This window comes from Heloderma suspectum, chromosome 7 (genome assembly GCF_057233095.1).
Source record: "Heloderma suspectum isolate Gila_16-S chromosome 7, 16-S_ref, whole genome shotgun sequence".
In the NCBI taxonomy this organism is placed as follows: domain Eukaryota; kingdom Metazoa; phylum Chordata; class Lepidosauria; order Squamata; family Helodermatidae; genus Heloderma; species Heloderma suspectum.
The window spans coordinates 45,454,350-45,477,692 of NC_139464.1; the positions used below are offsets into that span (position 1 = coordinate 45,454,350).

The 23,343-nt window shown below is 43.2% G+C and overlaps 1 protein-coding gene across 4 annotated transcripts in view; it reads right to left on the minus strand.

The window, feature by feature from the left end:
* MRTFA (myocardin related transcription factor A) overlaps positions 1-23,343 on the minus strand; it is a 151,365-nt gene that overhangs the window by 61,673 nt on the left and 66,349 nt on the right. Inside the window, exon 1 of one of the 4 annotated variants that reach the window (XM_084809910.1) lies at positions 17,022-17,234. The exons of the other annotated variants lie outside the window; for them this stretch is intronic. Coding sequence (XP_084666036.1) covers positions 17,022-17,145 — 124 coding nt within the window. The 5' untranslated portion in view covers positions 17,146-17,234. Of the gene's footprint in view, positions 1-17,021; positions 17,235-23,343 lie in introns of those variants that run through there. 4 annotated transcript variants of the gene reach the window in all.

Genomic DNA, 23,343 nt, shown 5'->3' on the forward strand with positions numbered 1-23,343 from the left:
GGGAGATGGAGGGCACCAAGAGGAGGCACTCAGCCCGCTTGGCGCGACGTCAACAGCTGCACCCCGATGCCCCACGGGAAAGGGGTGGACTTTCGCCTCCTAGCCCTTAAGTTCAGAGGCTTCCCACCTTTACCCTCAAAATGGAGATCAACTGATTCACTAAGGCTAGAAACCCCTAGTAGGCAGCTCTCTTAAGTTTCCCTCATTAGGCTCATGCAATTAGCATCTGTAAGCATCATTAGGTTGAATGGAAATAAAACCTTGGAAAAGAACCCTATTATCTGCGTGTTGATTCTGGCTACTTGAGGATTTCAGAGGGCAGTAAGGGCGCTCCTGACAAAGGCACAAATCTCACTAACACGTCCGGAGGATGTGATGGCAATCAAAAAGGCCACTTTCCATGACAGCAACTGAAGATCTGCTGTGGCCAGAGGTTCAAAAGGCTTTGAAAGAAGGGCGTGCAAAACAACACAAAGACTTCCCTGAGGTAATAGAGTTCTCACCGGGGGTGCCAAATTCTTTAAGCCCTGCAGAAACTGACGAGTAGTTGGGTGAATGAACAGGGAAAAACCTTGGCCTCTACAAAAAGAAAGTGCTGCCAAGTAAACCTTTATGGACAAAAACTTTAAATGTTTCTGAAACAAGTTATGCAAAAACAAAAGAACATTTTCACTCAATCCCTTAAGTGGATTGAAACCATGGAGACTTGCAAACTTCAAAAACAACAACCACTTAGCCGCATAGGACCGACACATAGCCAGCTACAAAGCCGCATCCAAAACTGCCTGGACTTCCAATGGGAGCAGAGTTCTGGAACTCACTGCAAAACTCCAGGCCATTAGTTTCAGGGTGATGAGATTTGGGTGCCAGATCCGGAGAGATCAGATCCAAGGGTTGCAGAAGACACACCAACTGCCTTTCGGACAGATGCAGCAGCAGGGTTGCAAGCTATGGTTGCCTCAGCCACCAAGGAACAATCACAATGCGGTCTGTCCCATAGTGTGCTAGTTTTTGGAGCACCCTCAAGAGAAGGAGAAATGGAGAGAACAAGTAAAAGAACTCCCCATGCCATCGAAGTTGAAAGGTGTTGCCCAACAATGATCGGCTGATCCCTGCTCTTGTGCAAAATCTCTTGCAGATCGCATTCAATGGGGTCGCAAACAAGTCTGTTGTGGGTCAACCCCATTTCGTGAAGAGACAATGCAGGATGGAGGCAGACATCTGCCATTCATGGGAATATTTGTACGACAGGCTCAGGTTGTCCGCCAAAACACTGTCTTTGCCAGCAATGTGAAGAGCGCTCAAAAGAATGTGCTGATGGATTGCTGACTGGAATATGTCCATCGTGAGCCTCACAAGCTTGGACAAATGCGTGCCCCCTTGTTTCTTGATGTGCCACAACACCGCCGTATTGTCGGTCAGGATTTGCACATGCCTCCTTTGAAGGTAAGTCTCAAATGCACACATCGCGTTCCAAACAGCAAGAAATTCCAGGTAGATTATGTGATGTTTCTTTTCCACTGCAGACCAGTTTCCCTGAATCCTAAGTGGACCACAGTGAGCTCCCCATTCCCAAAGGGAAGCATCTGTTGTCAATACTGGCATAGGGGATGCTTGGATGAAGGGAACTTCCCAACATAGTTTGCGTGGTTGCATCCACCACAGGAGGGAATCTGCTATGTTGTAGAATCCTTAGGCAATAACGCTGACCGTTGGTGGTGGAATCAAAGTTTTGGAGAAGACAGTACTGTAGTGGTCGCATCCGAAGTCTTCCCAATGAACAACTGTGACTATTGCCGTCATATGTTCCAGGAGTGTCTGCACAGTGTGAGCGGTGACTAACTGCTGAAAGGGTCTCTGTGAGGGCAATCAACTGTTCTTGCCATGTTGGAGGAAGGTAAGCATGTACAACTGTCGAATCCAGCAATGCCCCTATAAACTGGAGCTGTGTGTTGGCTTCAAAGTTGACTTTTCCCTGTTCACATAAAGGCCCAACACTCCCAGAAGGTTCAGAACAATCTTAACGGCATGAGAAAGAGAATCTTCGGAGTCCAAGATGAGGAGCCAATCATCAGGGTAAGGGTAGACTTCGATGTCTTGAAGTTGAAGGCGCACGCGCGCGCGCACACACACACAAACTGCCATGCACGTCGTAAAAACTCTCAGGGCGGTTGCCAGACCAAACAGCAAGACTCAAAATTGGAACATGACGGTACCAATGATGAAACACAAGTGCCTCTGGTGAGCCTCTGCGATTGCTATGTGGAAATATGTATCCTTCAGGTCTATGGCCACAAGCCAAACACCCTTCCAAAGGAGAGGAAGGACTGAAGCCATCATGATCATTCTGAATTTTCTGGGATTAATAAACTTGTTCAAGCTCTTCAAGTCCATAATCGGATGGAGGCCTTTTTCCCACTTCAGTATGGTAAAATACCGGGAGGAGAAACCATCCTCTGGCTGGTATGGAAGAACTCTTTGAATTGCTCCCTTCTGGAGCAGCATGGTTGTTTCCAAGAGGAGGGCCAGCGATGTAGAGGTGACATGAACAACACCCAACTGGGGAAGGGTATGAAATTCTATCATGTAACCCTGACTGATTATATTTAACACCCAGCTGTCTGTTGTTATTATTCTCCATGTTGGCAGGAACCGAGCCAGGAGAGACCCAAAGAAGGGTTGGCTGGGGAGGCTGGGAAAGACAAACTTTGGAAAATCAAAGCCGCCGCTTAGAAGAAGAGTCAGTCCTTCCACAACCCTGGCGATACTTCGAAGAAGGAGCAGTCTGCTTCCTCTGCTGCTGAGGAAGCTGGTAACGAGGATAATGATCAAACTGTTGCTTGGTCATATACGGTTGATGGTGGAATCACCTGCACAACTTGTACTGTTGCTGTGGAGGTTGAGGCCCAAACCCATCTTTCAGGTGGTTTTCTTTGCCTTTTGAACAGAAACTATTTGTTCATCATTTTTGACATTAAAGAGCCCTTCACCATCAAAGGGCAAATCCTCAATTTGTGATTGGGCCTCAAGCCTGCAGACCTCAACCAAGCATGCCTCTGGAGTGTGATTGCACCCACCACTGATTTAGCTACAGTCAGCTTCATGATGGGAACTGTTAATCTGCTGCTTGGACAACTTAACAGCTTCCATGTGAAAAACTCTGGCGAGATCTCTTTGGTCCTCTGGGAGATAAGCCCACAGAGAGTCCATTTTCTCCCATAGGAACTGTTGGTATCTGTCCATCATGGCCTGATAGTTCGCCACATGGAGACCAAGAGCAGTGGAAGAATACAACCATCTCCACAAAAGATCCAATCTTCTACCCTCCTTGTGGACAGGTAAGGCATGAACCTTCTGTGACCACCCTTGCACCGATTCCACAATGATGGAATTTGGTCGTACATAAGAATATAAAAATGCCACATCTTTCTCTTGTATGTGGTACAGGGATTCGAGACACTTAGACACCGGTGCCATTGAAGACGGGGCCTTCCATGATTGCTGTACCATTTGAAGGAGGGTTGGGAGGAAGGGAACTGCTACCAGTTTTGACAACTCAAGTAAGGACTGTATCAAAAACTGGGTCCTGGACATGCTGCTCTGTTGCTGCACATCAACATCCACGAATGGGCCATCCTGCTAACCTGTTCAGCAAAATTAAACATGTCCTCTGGAGGAGTAGCTCCCTCCTGCATTCCCACAACATCATCTGGAGAAGGAACCGAAGGTGGAATGGAGGAATATGAAGAAGAGTCAGAGTGGTAATCATCTGCAGAATTATGAGGCAAAGACGGTCTAGGAGCTGGGACAGGTTGAGGATTAGTCTGCATCACAGGTGAAGGTGGCAGCTGCGTCGGCTTGACTGATGCTGTCTGGCTCCATAGTAAGGATGAGGAGTGGGGCAGCACAGGCAGAGGTGGAACAAAATCATCTCCTATGGGGAAAGACGAGACTGAGTTGCTGATGGCTGAGGACAGTACCGAGGTGAAGTTGTCCCAAGGTATCTTGTTTGATCGTAATATTCTCAATCCTGAGAACAATGCCAATCCTAAAAAACATAGCACCGTGGTGGAAGGTAAGACCACTCAGATCCCAATCACCATGAGGAGACCTGGACTTCTCCCTATACTGAGAGTCATGACGGCCATTGCCATAAGGAGAACTGAATGCCTCAGAAGGAAGGAAACAATGTTCTTGGTCCCAGGGAGGAAACAGTAAGCGCTGTTGAGAAGCCTCATCTCTCGCTGAGGACAACTGGCAATCTTCCAACAGAGAAGTTTCTCGATCCCGAGAAACTGGCTGTGGAGGAGACAGCTCTAATATTTCACCTTCTGACACTGTAGAAATTGGCTCAATTACAGGAGCGCTCAGTACCGATGGAAATACCCAGAAAGGTGAATCCAGTAAACGTGGAAGGGTTGGAATCTTAGGATTCGAAGGCTTCTCTCCAACCCTCTTTTTCTTTCATTTCTTGAGGCTATCAGATCCCAGCTTTGGAACCTTAGCCTTTTTCGAAATCTTCCTTGCTACCAAGAGTGCTAAAGAGCATCCCAGCGTCGGAAGGTCGACCCACTCAGCAGAACCTGAGGGACAAGGAGATGACAGCTTTGACAAAGACATAGCAGCAATTGTCTTTTCTTTTACACAACAGTCAGCTGAGTTTTTTGGATCTGTGGCTTTGCTTGGATCAGCTCTGCTTTGAGTCTGTCAGACCTGTTCTTCCGTGCCTGTTTAGTGAATGACTGGCACAAAGAGAAGGATCAGGTAAATGGCCCTCCCCAAGCAAAAAAGGCAAAGAGAGTGAGGGTCAGTGGGGGGCAACTTACTCCCACATGTGTTGCATTTACGGAATGAGGCCTTTATGGCCATATGAAGACTGCAGCTGCAGTAGACAACAAAAAGCCGAACAGACTACAGAATTTTTTTTTTTAAGGTAGTGACAAAAACAAGAAAAAACAATGAGGAGGAGGAGAAAAAGACCTCAGCACCAGTGTAAAAACACCGACAAAAAGTTTTCTATGACCAGAGGAAGCTCAAGAAGAGGCTACTGCTAGGCAGTCGAAAGAGAACTGAGGGAACGGGCAGGGACGTGCACAGTGGACAGTGGGGGAGGGTTCTCGCCAAAATGTTCCTCAGCTTTAGAAGTTTCCCAAAAGAGGCACAACACAGGTGCAGAGCCCATATGTGTGATGCACAGAGACCACGAAAAAGATTAGCTTCATCACTTTAAACCAATGTAGCTTAATATGTGCATTACCAAGTTTCCAGAAACCCTCCAGAGAAAGAAAGAAGAACTTTTACTTCTGAAAAGTTTTCTTTTTTAAGTGGATTAAAGGGAAGCTGCCAATAAGCAAATCTGGCCATTATCTGCACTTCTGCAGTACCTCTGAAAGACAACCAGGCAAGATTTCCCAGGGAGTCCATGGAAAAAGAGGGGCCCTACCTCAAGGACATCAAAGAAGATGACAGTTCAACAAGCTTATACCAGATCCCTCCATCTACATTTTTAGAATTTGGGAGCAATCTCAGAATTTTTTTCTCCCATATTCTTCTGCTTACTTTGTTATTCCCCTGGAAGCTGATCTGATGATGAGAAACTATTTTCTGTAAAAGAAAGATAGCTAAGATAAAAAGGAGTCTAAAGAGGAGAACATGGAGTAAGTCTCCTGTAACTCAAATCCTCTGGGGGAAGAAAAACCAACAAATGTCTACTGTGGAGTTACAGACATTTTGTGAGGGTGTAGAAATTTGCTTGTGACAGAAGTATAAACATACAAGCATTAATTCTTTTAATAATCTTGGCTATAAATCCAACAATACAGTCAAGAGGTTGCCCTTTCCATATTATGTTCTTTTTTGTTCCTGAGAGTATATAAACATGATTTTCACTTTTTATTACGTTCTCTTTGTATTTTTTTCCATTTGCCAAGACTGGACTGTCAATATGGACTGGAAGTGGTAAATCTGTCATTGAGGAATGGGGCAGATCCAACAACTCTGAAGGTGTCAGTGGTAAAAGAAGCCACATTTATATCCATTGGCTTAGGAAAACTATCACCCAGTCTCAAACTTAAAAGATTTTGAGCAAGGTCCTAGAACAAATGGTGTTGTGTCATCTCTAGGCAGTCTTGAAGCACACTGATTATTTAGATCCTTTCTAATTTGGCACGCCTGGATTCAGAACAGTAGATAGACGGATACAAGTGGGGCCCGCAATTCCTTGTCATGGGAGGTCCATTTAGCTCCCATAATCTAAAGGCTTTATGTTTTCAGCAGCTATGTGTCTGCTTTTCAAATACAGTATTTTTGGTTGTTCTGGCTCCTACTCAGTTATTTTATCTGTTGCTCTGAAGTTTATTCTTTTCATTATGGTTACATGTTTATATTGGTCCATATCCAATGCTGCCCATGTACCTCCGCTTATTCTGTTGCACCCATAGGACCAACTGCCAAAGCAACAGTAAGTTAGCGCTTTATAAAGTAACCCTGGAAATGAGCCCAAACACTCATTTCTGGAAAGGGTCAAGTCAGCGGAGATCCCTTCTGTGAGCTCTGTTAACTTGCCCTGTTCTGGAAACAAGCACTTTGGTTCATTTCCAGTTGCTTTAGGAACCACTAGCTTCTCGTTGTGCTAGCAGTCAGTCTTGCTGAAGTGCAGGCAGTGTTGGATGCTGCCTATTTTGTTTGTTTGTTTAGTTACTTTAGTTGTGTAAGCTGCCTTGCACATTCTCATCTGGAAGTGAAAAGGTGGTTTAAATATTCTCCAATAAATAAAGGCTACATTGTTTTCTGCAGCAATTATTGATATTCACCCCAAACAGCATGGTCAAAAGTCCTTCTCTTATCAGACAAGTATCCAAAAATATGGTCAGACCCACTGTTTTTCTCCTAATAGTATAGAAGCCATAAAAGTTTTTAAAATATGATGTGGATTCTGTTTGGTCTTCATTGAATTTTAATATCCATAAATTCAATAAACATTTTTGAAAACTGTGTTAAATTAAATCATGATGTACTAAACAATCCCGTATGTATCTCAAGCAGCTATCACAGCATGAAAATAGCTAGGACTAAAGTAACAGCTGTGGATCATTATACTGACAGGAATTGTTTGTTAAACTAAGGAGAGTGAATATGTCAAATCAATCCAAAACAGCTGAACAGAAAGGAACAGCTTCATGCATCTGTACTGCTACAACCTTTGTATCACACAATTATTTCTTGTTTGAAAAATCTTAGGTCCTCTACAGAAATAGGGCCTCCATTCCAGTAACTCTTCATCTAACACTTTCATATGTCCACTAGTTCCAAGCAGGGGTGGGCAACTTCAGGAGGCCATTAATGCCCCCCCCAGAATCCCGCCCCCCTTGTGGGCCGCAGTCTGCCAGGCAACCAGAAAAATGACTGTTAAAAAAGCATTAGGAAAATAATGGCATCTGGAGCACTACAAACAAGCTAAATTTGACCTTTTGGTGCTCCACAGTGCTCCAGACACCATTTTTTTTAAATTTAATTTTTAGAAAACATTTATTCTAGGGTGGATGAATCACAGGTCAGAATTAAGATTGCCAGCAGAATTTTCAACAACCTCAGATACGCAGACGATACCACCCTAATGGCAGAAAGCGAAGAGGATCTCAAGAGCCTCTTGTTGAGGGTGAAAGTGGAGAGTGCAAAAGCTGGTCTGAAACTCAACATTAAAAAAACTAAGATCATGGCATCTGGCCCCATCCCTGGCAAATAGAGGGGAAGAAATGGAAGCAGTGACAGATTTTATTCTCTTGGGCTCCAAAATCACCGCAGACGGTGACTGTAGCCATGAAATTAAAAGACGCTTGCTCCTTGGGAGGAAAGCTGTGGCAAACCTAGACAGCATAGTAAGAAGCAGAGACATCACCTTGCCGACAAAAGTTCGTATAATCAAAGCTATGGTTTTCCCAGTAGTAATGTATGGCTGTGAGAGCTGGACTATAAGGAAGGCTGAGCGCCGAAGAATCAATGCTTTTGAACTGTGGTGCTGGAGAAGACTCTTACAAGTCCCCTGGACTGCAAGGAGGTCAAATCAGTCCATCTTAAAGGAAATCAACCCTGAGTGCTCATTGGAAGGACAGATACTGAAGTTGAAGCTCAAATATTTTGGCCACCTAATGCGAAGAGAAAAGTCACTGGAAAAGACCCTGATGCTGGGAAAGATTGCAGGCAAAAGGAGAAGGGGACGGCAGAGGATGAGATGGCTAGATAGCATCACCGATGCAATGAATATGAACTTGAGCACACTCCGGGAGAGAGCGGAGGACAGGAAGGCCTGGCGTGCTATGGTCAATGGGGTCACGAAGACTCGGACACGACTTAACAACTGAACAACAAGCAAGGTGCAATGGAAGTGGCAGGGACTGCACTGGGAGATGACGGGCTGCATGTTGCCCACCCCTACTTTAATTTATCTACAATCTTTATACCTGAGGATATTTGCAAGATTTATACCAGCTGATCTTAAACTCTATCATGGTGACCCTGACTTAGCCAAGACAACACAGTTGAGCTTTCATAATGGTAAGGAAGATCAAACAAATAATCAGAGGATGGTGTTTACTGGTTGCCTCTTCAAAGGGAGCACACAGTAGGCTTTTAAGGCAGTGGCTCTTAATCTGGCAGGGACCAGAAACTTGGGAGCAGTGCAGTAGAGTTACTTTCCTTTGTTAAGTATCAAAATATTGAAAAATTCTGAACAAAATCCTTATATCTAAATAGAACCTAACAGTGACAATATGAAGTTTATTAACACACTGTTTGAAGTATTAAAGAAAGACATTTTATTTTGCTCATCTGAGGAACCAAGTAGAAAATCATTCAAGCCTTAATATTTGGCCCTACTGAAAAATTGTGCTTTAAAGGTTAATAGATGATTCCAATTAATCAGAAACCAACAGAAAACAAAAAGGTTGTGCAAATAGCTGTCTCCATTATCTGCGTAAAGATAACTGTCAAAACACCAAGCCCTCAGGCCTTCTAATGTGCAGCAGAGGATTCTGATGGGGGCGAAGCATAAGCTACTTCCTCAGGGATAGGACAGTCACTGCCTTATTCAGGGCTCTCCTAGCCAGAGGACACAGCCCTGCCATCATCCTCTGGCTCAGAGGATGAATTACCAGCAGAACCTCTATCACCTCAGCCTCACAGAACTTGGCTTCTCTAGGAGGGGTGCAGCTGACCACAATACAAGTCAGACGCTGGCCAGTTCGCATGATACAACATCCCATGGGTTAAACAACCCACGGGCAGTTGTGTACGAGTGGGAGAGAGCAGATGCATTGCCTGCAGCACACCCAGCACTTCTGCTTTTACTTAGAAACCCATGAGCGGCTCCTTCGTAGGTTGCTTAGCGTGTCGTCCGAAACTGGAGCACTGTGTTTTTTAGGGGCTAAACAACCCAGCAGTTCACCCAACAACAAACTATACCTCTCTCCAACTTGTGCACAAGAGCCCTTGGGTTGTTTAATCCATGGGCTATTGTGTGATGCAAACCAGGTCTTTATAAGGCTTCAGTTGGCTCTAGCCACCTGCTGGGCTAACATCTTCCTATTGTCCTAGTAAGACAGAGTTCCTGCCAGCAGGACCAAGATCCTATCTAGGATCTTATTTTCTTCCTGCCTTGATCCATATTCCTGCCTTGAACTTACAACCAGCTACCCCTGTGAGCTCAAGGGAACCCAGAACAGGAAAATAATTGGATCAGAAAAATGATCAACAAGGGATTGTCACCAAGAAAGCCATACATCTGCAAGCAACCAGAAGCACATTCTCTGGGATAGCTGCATCTCACTTTGAAATTTGGCTTTATGCCAACAGACAGGATAAATATGGATGTCATCAGTTATTGTTGTTTTAAGTTCAGCTACACCAAGATTCTATTCTTTAAAAATAGACTAGTTTAAAATAGTCTCATCTTAATACTAACATGTTGAAACAAACCTTATAATTCATCTCTTAAAACATAAAACATGCTCCGTTTCGAACACTGGGTTGTTTCAAACACTGGGTTGTATCCAACACTGACCGCTCATTGGCAGAATAGTTTTCCCCTCTCCCCCCACCCACATGCCCCCCAAATCTGGATTCTCTGGAGCAGATTTGGAATGTGTGCAGGGATGACTTTGGATTTAAGCCACTGTCTTAATTCAGGTGATCCTTGTGAATGAGCCACAGATTCATGCACTCTTCGTCTCTTCCCTACTCAGGTTGCTTATTTACATCCTAGTTATTTTCACAAATAGCATTTGCTCTCCAAACCAGAATCTGAAGCCATGGTTCAAAGTGGGTTTCCAATTCTGGTTTGGAGGGCAAGCACTAACCCCTGTTTGCCAGTTCAGCTGTCACAGCAAAATTCTGCTTAATGGCTAGTGATGCTTGAAAAGTTTGCAAAAAATGGGCTCGTACTAGGAACGTTCATTGCTTGCAACACTTGGTTTCATTGAAGATGGACACCCTTACCCTGAAACTGCTTGAAAGTGGTTACCCAGTTATGGCTTAGTTTCAATTAATATATGGCCCCATACATGTGACAGGGCAGTATTTTGTGCCAGGTAGGGTGAGAGTGATCTGTAAGTGTCTGAGTTCAATTTGGTCTATACTATTTTGTAGCATCTAGATTTTAATTTATATTTGCTTATTGCTGAAATGTTAAAACATTACATTGGTGTTGCTTGACTTAAATAGTTGACCCTTTTCGTACTGTAAGCCACAGTACAAAACTACAGCAGTTTTTTTTTAATAGAAAAGCAGGGAAGAAATCTAAAGAAATAAATATATAATATTCGTCACACATCAAAGATTTACCTTTTTATGCCAAAAACTAAGGACAGCAGTTCAGGCTGTTTGAGTTTGAGAGAGGTATTTTTCCCTCAATCCAATATTTGCAAAGGACAGTGAGAAGCATTTGTTTTTCTTTGGTTATTGATAGAAAAATGAGTAATGAGTGATAAGGCTTGATATCAAGCATAGTTGAGTTCACAGCATAAGAATAATCACAAACTGGCAAGCAGTTCATGTACAGTAGTATGTGTTTTCTGCAATTCAACAAGAGCGTAATTGCAACATAATACATTACTTAGCAAGACTTGCACAAGGGCTACCTTCTATACAAATATCACAAGCAGAATTATGCACATTACACAAGGTATGTTAAATATTTGAGCTATGAAAATGAACCCTTATAACTGATTTATTAAATGATGAAAACTAAAGAGTCAGCATTCAGCAGAAGTGGAAACACGAGGACACTGCTGCCCAGGCCAGGTTTAGGCTCTCCATTTCATTACAGAACAGTGGAATTGAGAAGAAGAGATACTGAAAACAATATGTAAATACAGTATTTACTGGCAGGGACACACCAATAGTCTTATATAAGGGACCCTTTAGCACCTTTAAACAGATACCATCTTCAACTGCTGTGGGATGAAGGGAGATGCAGTGGGATAGTGAAATGGGACCCTGCCCATATGTCAAATCAGACCTGCAAAGCATGTACACAAAAATCAGTAAAGTCCTCTTTCTTTCATTTATGTTACGTGCTTCATCATTGCTATAACAATCATCCCTTCACTGACAAAGTATATTTATTAAACTTTTGTTTAAACACTCCAACAGAGTATAGCAGAGGAATTATAGACAGAAAATAGTCTCCCTGGAGGAAAAGTAAGAAGAGATCATCATAAGAAGAGTTAAGCTATAAGGCAAAGCCAGACGATTGCACTACATAAAAATGGAATGGTAAGAAAATCACATCACTGCTACATGGTTCAGTAGCCCTCTGTCACCAAAAGTCAGTCATCAGCCATTTGTAACCCCACTCTCCATACATGAACTCTGCAACTTCCTAGAGTGCAGCACAATCTATTTCCACAGAGCTCACAACATCTGCCTTTGCACAGCTGGCATAATAGGATTGCAAGGTAAAGCAAACAGCACCAATGAGTCTACTGGAGTGCAACAGGCCCACTATAGGCTTGAATCACCTAAGTGTTTCCTTGCTTTGGGAGCTATCCAGGATTGGAACATAAGAATCCTTGTGCCTCATAAAGTCTGCCCTTAACAATGGATCTTGGAAAACGTGGTTGGCTGTCTATGATTTGTGCTATCATTATACAAATCCTTTTCTTTAGTTTCCTCTTTTTCCCCAGAGCCTTGCATTCGCAAGAAGAGAGGGTTCTTGGCTCCTAATCATCAGGCCTATTTCCATATGGATACTTATCCCTTGTTTGTGCCTAAACCATCCTTCCCCAACCTGGTGCCCCCCAGAAGTGTTGGTGTGAATGGCAGCCTGGCTGTAGATTATGAGAGTTGTACTCCAAAACATCTGGAGGGCACCAGGTTCAGGAAGGCTAGCCTGAAGTATCCCAATTACTTTCTACTGCTGAACACTGCCCTTTGTCAGGTCCACGACTACATACCACTTTGATTTTGGAAATCACAGTGGTGTAGTTGTGCATTTTGATTCTGGAACACTACATGAAAAGCAAATGCTACCAGTCTTGACCCCAGCTATATAGTTCTGAGGACATTTCTGCTTTTTAGTTACTTCAAAACCAGTCCCAACCTGCTGCCTGGCCTTCCGCTACATCAGGGGTAGATAACTTGTAGCCCTCCAGGTGTTTTGTCCTACCATTCCCATCAGTCCTAATAAGCATACCCAATGGTAAATGATGATGGGATTTGTAGGCCAAAACATCTGGTGGGCACAAATTGCCCACCTCTGTGCTACATCTTTGCCCTCCTCATCTTGCACCCAGATTCCAGCTTTCATTCCTGTCTTGTCTTCATTCCTGTCTTCATTCCTCTCCACGTCTCCCATCTATACCCCTCTGGCATGGAAACTCATGGACTACCTCATCATGCTACACTTTGAACTTACCTACATCTCTCTTGTACTGTTTATTACACCCTGGCACTATACTAGTATAATCATAAACCAGCTCAGTATCCTGAAGCATGTCTCAAACAGCAGCAGCAGCCTCTTTTAATGGTAAGCAACTTTGCTTCCACTTATTCCTGTTGTCGGGAGAGGGGGAAGAAGGAAAAGATGCACCTACTGAATGGATATGGTATTTATATGCAATATTCACAAATGTTAAAATAAACTTTAAACTAGATATTACCACTTATCTAGAACTGATATCTGGGAATCTCATTCACACAAAAGTTCTCACTGCAAAGATCGGTGGCATTTTTCTGGTTTAATTTTAAATTACTGTATGGGCCAAAACAGGGGGCGTGGGGAATAGTCCTTATTGAACTCCACAGTAAAACAGGCATCAGTTACACTGAAGAAGTCTGCTTTCTCAGTGAGCATTGCATGTCTTCTCTGGTAAGATGAATGTTTCAAACATGGCAATAGTAATTAAAGAAGATTTAAACACTTAAAATGCGCCCTCGGGAAGGAACAGGCATGTATGCAGTGGAACCAACCATCATCTTAGATCTACAGTGTAAACCCAGCTGATGAAAGATTCGCCTATCTATCTATCTATCTATCTATCTATCTATTTTCTATGCCGCCCAATAGCCGAAGCTCTCTTGGCGGCTCACAAAAATTAAAACCAAAGAGCACACAATAAAACAATATAAAATATATAAACATTAAAATAACAATACAACCTGAATACAAATACAGATTTAAAACAGCAAAGCTAAAAGTCTAGAAAGCTAAAATGCTTAAATGCCTGGGAAAATAAAAAAGGTCTTCACCTGGCACCAGAAAGAATACAATGTAGGTGCCAGGCGAACCTCACTAGGGAGCTCATTCCATAGCTGGAGTGCCACAACAGAAAAAGCTCTCCTCCTAGTAGCCAGCCGCCTCACTTCCTTTGGCAGGGGCTCACGGAGAAGGGCTGCTGACAATGATCTTAAGGTCCGGGCAGGCACATATGGGAGGAGGCGATCCTTCAGATAACCTGGCCCTCAGCCATTAAGGGCTCTGAATGTTAATACCAGCACTTTGAATCGGGCCTGGAAATGGAATGGCAGCCAGCGCAGCTGGAAAAGTACTGGCGTAATAGAAGCTCATTGGCCAGTCCCTGTTAACAATATTGCTGCCCTATTTTGGACCAGCTGAAGTTTCCAGACCATTTTCAAAGGCAGCCCCACGTATAACACATTGCAGTTATCCAGACGAGAAGTTATCAGAGCATGGATAACTGTAGCTACATTGTTTGCCAATTATCTCTCTCAATACTTCCTAAAGCAAGTCTGTCCAAAAGCCATTTCTAAAGCATTGTTTCTTCACCTTCAAATCAATTCCCTTCATCATTCCAATAAATTTACTGCCAGCCTTCCCATACAGTAGCATCTTAGACTTCTTTACATAGACATCCTCACTATCTCTCCTAATATGACCCCTTTTGATTGCCACCCTGATTTCCTTACATCCACTTCCTTGCCCCTAATGTCACCCATCTTTCTCTTCTTCAAACAAATATCCTAGAATTCCCCCCATTTACAATATTCCTTTCCTGGATTATATCCTCATCTTTTTTTCCCATTAGCTATCCAAGAACATGGACCACCATATTGGTATAGCATCACATAAATATTCATACTGTATATCCATTGATCATAAATAGCTTACTTTTCTGCCCCCCTTATAAAATGAAAGCACTGTGTACCATAACTACTCCTTGCACTGCTGAAAGAGAAGGCCTTCTGAAAACTAATGCCTCCCACATTCAGTGATGTGGGTTTTCTGGAAAATTTTGAATTGGAAAATTTGCCAGTGCAAATTAGGTTAGGGTCATTTGCATAGGGAAATTTTCACTTTGTATCGGAAAATGTTCTTATGCTGTAGAGCAGAGGTGGGCAACTTGAGCCCCTCCAGATGTTTTGGCCTACAACTCCCATCTTCCTTCACCATTGTCTATGCTGGCTAGAGCTGATGGGAGTCATAGGCCAAAACATCTGGAGGGCCACAAGCTGCCCATCCCTGCTGTACAGAGATCTAATTTAGCATGTTTATTTTACTTCTATTTAGTAAACAAAGCTTTAAAAAGTGCCCGATGTTAATTTTTTTAACCCAATATACCACAAGTATTTGACCTGAAATATTGGGGCGGGGGGGTGGTGGAATTATTGAGCCTCATGTGGCACAGAGTGGTAGGTGGCAGTATTGCAACCGAAACTCTCCCCACGACCTGAGTTCGATCCCAGCGGAAGCTGGGTCTCGGGTAGCCGGCTCAGGTCGACTCAGCCCTCCATCCTTCCGAGATCGGTAAAATGAGTACCCAGCTTGCTGCGGGAAAGGTAGTCACGACTGGGGAAGGCAATGTCAAACCACCCCACTATAGTCTGCCATGAAAATGCCACCGTAAGCGGCGTCCCTCTAGGGGTCAGCAATGACCTGGTGCATGCACAGGAAGGAGGTGGTGGATTTATAGCACACTTAATGTGATTTAAATGTTCTATTATATCAACATTTTTATTGGAACACTTGTAAAAATTTAAAGACAATAGCATGTACTTCCCTTACATTCTTGAAATTTAAGAGGGGGGGAAACAAAGTTACTGAAATAAGCTTTACACACTAATTACTTTTAGCAACCCAAGGAAATGTGTATGATATGCTGACAACCACTCATCTATTTCAGCAGAGTTCACCTCTCTTCCACTAAGGTTTCTGGGGCACTTTTAGATTCGCTGTCATTATTTATTACTTCCATTTCACTCTGAGACATTTATTTTTTTATTTTTAAAAAAATCCACCCAATAACCAATGTTCTCTGGGCAGATTACAAACAGTTAAAAGACTAAAATGCCATACAAACAGTTAAAATATAATACAAATATTTAACAGAATAAAATACAATATGATACAAAACCACAAACAGCGAAGGAATCACTAGAAACAGCCAAAAAAAATCTAGAACAAGGTCTCTAAAATGCCTGGGAGAAAATAAAGGCCTTTGCCTGGCACCCAAAAGATAACAACATAGATGGCAGGCAAACCTCTTTGGAGAGGGTATTCATGAGTGGGGTACCAGAAGGCCCTCTCTCTTGTAGCCACCCCGCCTAGCTTCCTTTGGCAGGGGAACAGAGAAGAAGGCCTCCCAAGATACATGTGGGAGGAAACATTCTTTTAGATACTCTGGTCCAAAGGCTGTTTAGGGCTATAAAGGTCAACACCATCACTTTGAACTGGACTTGGAAACGGACTGAAAGCCAGTGCAACTGATGAAGTGCTGGCATCATATGATCATATCAGCCAGTCCCAGTTAGTAAACTAGCAGCTCTGTTTTGAACTAACTGAAGTTTCTACAATGTCTTCAAAAGTAGTCCATGTACAATGCAATGCAGTAATCCAACTGGGAGATTACCCAGTGTGTGAACAACTGTAACCAGGTGATCTCTGTCCAGAGAGGGTTGCAAGTGGTATATCAACCTAAGCTGATAAAAAGCACTCTTGGTCACCGTGGCCACCCAGGCCTCAAGTGACAATGATGGATCCAGAAGCATCACCAAGCTGTGTGCCTGATCTTTCAGGGGGAGTACAACTGGTTGAACACCCCTTAACTGGGCAGACAAAGCACCACTCAACTAGGCAGACAATCCACCTGAAAGGCATTTCAATGACATATATGTATTCTCTCACATATTTGGTAAATACAATCACCTGAAAAACATTAACAAGAACTTTGAAAGTGCCAAACGTGCCTAATATTGTATTAAAATTGGCATACATTCACTTTTACTAATGAAGCTATGAAATGGAAATTTTTCTATGGAAAAATAAAGCACTGAAAAAACTTCCATCCCACATCACTGTCCACATTTGCTGTAAAATTTCTCACAGAATAATTCATACCCTGGCTTACAAGTGTCCTTCATAAAATGGAATAAACGGGACCAATTGAAAGGCACAGAAGCAGTAAAGCCTTACCAACACTAATTCAGTAGGCATACCTATAACACACTGGAAGACCCCCCAATAGATTTAATATCGAAGCCATTAAGAATGGAGGACAGAGCTTACAAACCTTCCCGCAAGCTGTGGTAAGAATCCTGACCCAAGCCTACATTCTTTCCTTCCTTTGATACAATCTCTGCAAATGGCACAATCCCACCATAAGTGGGCTGGAGAGTTTTGGTTTTGTCCAACATGCTGGAGAAAATCCCAAGACCAAAATAACTCCTTGGGCTTGTAGACAACCGTTTATTCCTCAGAGAAGGGCCAGTTTAGATTTCTTGCAATGTTCTGTTGATCCCTTATTCTTGGATGCCAGTTTGCAGCTTGAGTCTGAGCTCACGCTGGGGTCAAGTAGACACCAGAGGCAGACACATCTAGGAGAGCTGACGCCTGAAGATCAAAATCAGTGAACTTCTGACAAAAAACATGCCTTATCAGTGCTACGTTCAGACATAGAAATGTCTTCCCTCCCCTATGTGCACACACATAGTAAGGGACTTGAGAGGGCTGAGCCTCTATCCACAATTGTGCACACTGACAGATGGATAGATTCTTTCAAGAAGCTGCTTGCAGTAACAGCTAACCTCATTCACCCAAAATAGTAAGCAGTTGGTTTCTCTACTCAGACCTCAAACACTTGCCAAGCAAGCATCATCATGTGATTTAGTTCCTGTCCTCCTCTTTGTCTCCACCTCTAAAACTTCAACATTGTGTTTGCAAATATGAGAGGGGAAGCTCTGGATCAGCAGTTATTGAGATTCCTTCCTACTCCCAGTTTAACCAATACCAAATGCTAGCATCTGGAGAAAAGGTTCTGGATTAACAGCCAAAGAGTGGAATTCATTAAAGGCCAAAATAGATATTGCACAAGAAGTGGTTTACCTCATCCTGTCTGATCTACTTCTGAAATGTCATGGTAGGGGAAAGGCTTGGGTTTAAATTGTTAAATACTGTTGAATACTACAGTATACTAGAGCACTGTATCAGGGAGACACTAATTATAATACTTAGAATGATCATCCATTTCATATAAGACAAACTAAGGACCTCTGGTTGCTTGTTATTGTTCATTGCAGAATCAGAAGTGCCAACATTAAGGGCAAAAGTCTATATACCTCCCAGTATTTTTTATCAATTTGATACCATCTGCATGAAAACTAGTATGTCCCTCCTCTCTCTCAAGATAAATAAATGTTCCTCCTCTCTCTCATGCCATAAGCTAGGGGTCCCAGACTTTTTGGGACCATAGGCATATTTTGAATTGAGAGAATGTGTCACTGATGCTGTCACAAAGTGACTGCCATGGGAGGACAAGCCCATTCACAAAACGGGTGCCATAGTAGGTATGGCCAGTCACAAAATATCCATTTCACAGAAGGTGAACTGGTAAGGCTGAGGGTCAAGTAACTTGTCCAAGAATCTGAATACAAGACAGAGGTGGGGAGTCTAACGCCCAAAGCAGAACATCACTTTGAACTCAGCTTTCTGCTCCAACACAATACCCACTTCCAAGAAGACAAACTGGTGAGGCTGAGTCATAGTCCACCTCTTGGTAGAGAGCAACCCAACTCTCCCTCTTTCCACCCATATCAATCCCTGCCTTCATCTATCCCCCACCCTTCTTTCCTTCCAAAGGCTGCACGCTTATGCATGCTTGTTGTTCTTCAGTCGTTCAGTCGTGTCCGACTCTTCGTGACCCCATGGAACATAGCACGCCAGGCCTTCCTGTCCTCCGCTCTCTCCCGGACGTGCTTAAGTTCATTGCATCAGTGATGCTATCTAGCCATCTCATCCTCTGCCGTCCCCTTCTCCTTTTGCCTGCAATCTTTCCCAGCATCAGGGTCTTTTCCAGTGACTTTTCTCTTCGCATTAGGTGGCCAAAATATTTGAGCTTCAGCTTCAGTATCTGTCCTTCCAATGAGCACTCAGGGTTGATTTCCTTTAGGATGGACTGATTAGACCTCCTTGCAGTCCAGGGGACTCGTAAGAGTCTTCTCCAGCACCACAGTTCGAAAGCATCGATTCTTCGGCGCTCAGCCTTCCTTATAGTCCAGCTCTCACGGCCATACTACTGGGAAAACCATAGCTTTGATTATACGAACTTTTGTCGGCAAGGTGATGTCTATGCTTCTTACTATGCTGTCTAGGTTTGCCACAGCTTTCCTCCCAAGGAGCAAGCGTCTTTTAATTTCATGGCTACAGTCACCGTCTGCGGTGATCTTGGAGCCCAAGAAAATAAAATCTGTCACTGCTTCCATTTCTTCCCCTTCTATATGCCAGGAAGTGATGGGGCCAGATGCCATGATCTTAGTTTTTTTAATGTTGAGTTTCAGACCAGCTTTTGCACTCTCCACTTTCACCCTCAACAAGAGGCTCTTCAGATCTTTTTCGCTTTCTGCCATTAGGGTGGTATCGTCTGTGTATCTGAGGTTGTTGATAATTCTCCCAGCAATCTTAATTCCGACCTGTGATTCATCCAGCCCGGCGTTTCTCATGATGTACTCTGCATATAAGTTCAATAAGCAGGGTGACAATATGCAGCCTTGTCGTACTCCTTTCCCAATTTTGAACCAATCGGTTGTTCCATATCTGGTTCTTACTGTTGGTTCTTGACCCTCCTACAGGTTTCTCAGGAGACAGATAAGGTGGTCTGGTACTCCCATCTCTTTCAGAATTTGCCACAGTTTGTTGTGATCCACACAATCAAAGGCTTGTGTGCATAGTCAATGAAGTAGAAATAGACCTTTTTCTGGAATTCTCTTGCTTTCTCCATGATCCAGCAAATGTTGGTGATTTGATCTCTAGTTCCTCTGCCTCTTCGAAACCCAGCTTGTACTTCCAGTAGTTCTCCACTGACTTCAGTGGAAATTATTTCTGAGGAAACCTATATAGGACTGTCCATCACACATCACAAAAATTCTCACTTACACATACACAAATATATCTTCCTTCCTTACATCTGTTCTGCGAATCTAGGAAAAGGAGAGTAAGGAAAGTGAGACAAGCAAGAGGGAAGGGAAAGGGAATAGGAAGAAAAAAAGAGAGGACTAAAGGAAGGAGGAGGGAAGATTAAAAGGGGGAGAGGGAAAAAAGAGAGGAAAATGGGCAGCAGAAAGAAATGGAAAGGAGGAGAAAGAGTAAAGGACAAGGGAAGGCAAATGAGGGAATCGAAAAAAAAAACGAGGGAAGATTGTAAACCTGCGGGCAGGGACTGTCTTCTTTGTTCATTGACTGTACGCCGCTCCAGGAGGAGCGGGATAAAAATACAACAAATTAATTAACATCGTTGTTGGTTTTATTGTTGGCTTTTATTGTTTTATTATTTTTATCACTTTTAATATTTTAACTGTTTTTATGTATTTTATTGCTGTGAGCTGCCTTGGGAGGGCTTCTGCCCTGAAAGGCAGCCAAGAAATATGATAGATAGATAGATAGATAGATAGATAGATAGATAGACAGACACACACACACACACACACACACACACACACACACACAACAAAGGCTCTGCCGTTCATGGTGCTGCTATTCAATGCCCCCCAAAGCCCTTCATTGAGGAAATGCGGGAGCTGGGGGGGGGGTGGCTCTATGAGGCCTTTACAGAGTCCACCCCGCCCCTGCTCTGGCCAGCTGCTCAGGCCCCTCAGGCTGCTGCTACTGATTAAAAGGCATTCCAAGCCCTTTCACTGAGGGCCAAATAAGACATTCGCTGAATGCATAACGCATATATGTTCCATTTCACTAAAATTAATTAAATGCTAGAGGGGAGAAGGGGAGGGGAAGGGATGGCAATTGTTCCTTTGATTCCAGCATTCAGTGGGGAGGTTTATGTCTCCCTCTGTGTTTTCAGGATGAAAACTGCTCTGCCCCACACATTCCAGTACACAGGAAACAGAAAGGAAGAACATCCTAGCTGAGCTCCCCAATCCTCTGAAAATAACATGGAAAAAAATCAAAGCCATGAATAGATTCTGGGAAGGAGTAGAGGGAAGCCAAGATCCTTGTGGGCACATTGGACAGTCCTGTAGGCACTGCAATACCTGTGGGCACTGCTGTAAGGATCCCATCCATAAGGAGAGAAATCTGATGAAAGGAATCCAGAGGGGTATTTAGCCTAATTCCAGCTCCAATACACGATACCCTAGATCTAAAGCATCCATAACATAGGCCTTCCAAATTTGCCTTGAAAACTTCCAAGTAACTTCCTTTGGTTAGGGTTGACACAAAAACTCTCAAGTCTCGTATGTTTCACTAGCAAGAGCACAAATAGATGTCCATTACAACAGAATCGCATAGCAAAGAGAAGTAGGAGATCATTCCTAGTCCTACTCCATAAGGAAAGGATGAAGCAATTTCATCACTGAGATTTCAAATAGTCTCACATCCAGGGACATGAGCAAAGGCCAAAGCATGCACTGCTTTTAAATTTTAGACTGAAGTCCACAAAAATTCAAGGCTTATACAAATGACTGCACCCAGTTCACTGTGAAACATGACGGAATACACATTTAAAGGCTTTACTCAAAGCTACCTTCACAGGGATTGAGCTTTTAGAGACTATCTAAACTTGAGGTGCTCCCAGGAACGAAGTTGGTAACTACAATGACTTTCAGAGAGATTGAGTAAAACTTCCAAGTATGCAACACTATACGTGCCTACCCAGAATGTGCAGCTTATATACTTATCCTTCCAGACAACTGGCTACAGCTGCTAAAGCAGTTCAGGAGTTTCCTAGCCATGATGGACAGGTGGCCAAAGAGAAACTTTAGTTGCAGTTTCTCTCAGAGGCAGGGGAGTCAGCCAGCCTGGGAATCTGGATCTCTGCCCAGTTACTGAAAGGCTCTGTAGCAGTCCCTACCCCCACAGAAGACCCGTAGACACACAGGATATACTGCCACCCTCACTTTTGGCAGAGTGTCCATTACTTCTACATAAACTAAGTTTTAAATATCATGAACTGTAGATGCAAGAATAGCAGCTGCAGGCTGGAAAACCTATCAGATGACGTCAAAGCACATTCTGAGCTCTTTCCCCAACCCCACTCCTCCTCACTTCCTTTTCCATGTCACTCTTTCATTACCTCACAAATCTGAGTGTATTGCACTTTAAATCTGTCAGCTGCCAAAATGCACTCTGAACAGTAACAGCCAGATTACCACTCCCCTTTGACTCAATATGAAACTCATCCAAGATTCAGCTCTGTCTCTCTGGCAAAAACATATCTACTACATATTTTATGAACCAAAATGCTTTTTCTGAGGCAGAACCCCCTTAGCAGATGATAAAATGCCAATATAATTTGAATGCTTCATCCACACAGAGGTTGGAGCCACCTCTTCCCTTTCTGAAACTTCAGCTGGATTATTTCCACAGCTGCCTAATATACTCTGAACTATGCCAACTGTCTTGATTTAAGCATAAACCCAATACCCTCAAGAGAGCAGCTAAAAGACCAATCTAAATTAAAGGCCCCAGGAGGTGGCTGCTAAAAAACCATGTCTGTAGTGTAGTACTCTGCATTGGCATTGTAGTATTTTAAATCTGTGTACCACATTAATATTAAAAGTGTCTATATCAGCTCCATACATCTCCAACAGTTGCTAGCACCTGGACTTTCGAAAAATCAGGGCCATTCCCATGGTATAAAAAAAAAACTTTTTGAAGTTACAGCAGTGGCAGCTAAGCAGAGTACTACGCTGAGAAACGTTCTTCCAGTAACCTCTGTAGGAATTGCCCCAAGCTTTAGGAGCAGACACTGCTTGGTATCTCCTAATGTTAAAAAAGTATCAAAAATGTGCATAGAAATAGCTCTGTGTTACTGACTGTGCTCCTCTACACATGTGTTCAAATTTGCATACATTCTTAAGACACACATTTGTTAAGGAACCTTTTAACCTTGGCAATAGACCATCTGGAAAGAGGAACCCCAATGACACACACGCACAGGCTTCTGCAATAACAGGGGAATTTATTAAACACATTCAAGCATTTAAGATACCTACTAATTAATTAGAGAAATTAACTTGGTAGAGCATTTAGAAATCCAAACAAGCAGAACATGAACAGCACCAAGCTTATGCAAAGTGCATGGGGAAACTAGTTTAGTTCTCTCAGTGGCTGGACAGAAGGTTCTGGTATGTAAACTAGGCTGCTGACATGTGTGAATAGTCTGGGCTGATCTGGGCTGGGATTCTTGGTGCAGACATGGTGAAGAGGTTAGGATTAAGTAAATCAGAGTCCCTAACACTATTGGGAGGAAGGGAGAAAGGTTTGGGGTGAAGAGTGGGATAGAAAGGTTTGAGGAAAATTTATCCTAACACAGAAAGGACTGCAGGAATGAGGTTACCTAGGGCTAAGCATACCGTCACTCTAATGTACAGTGCCTTGTGCAC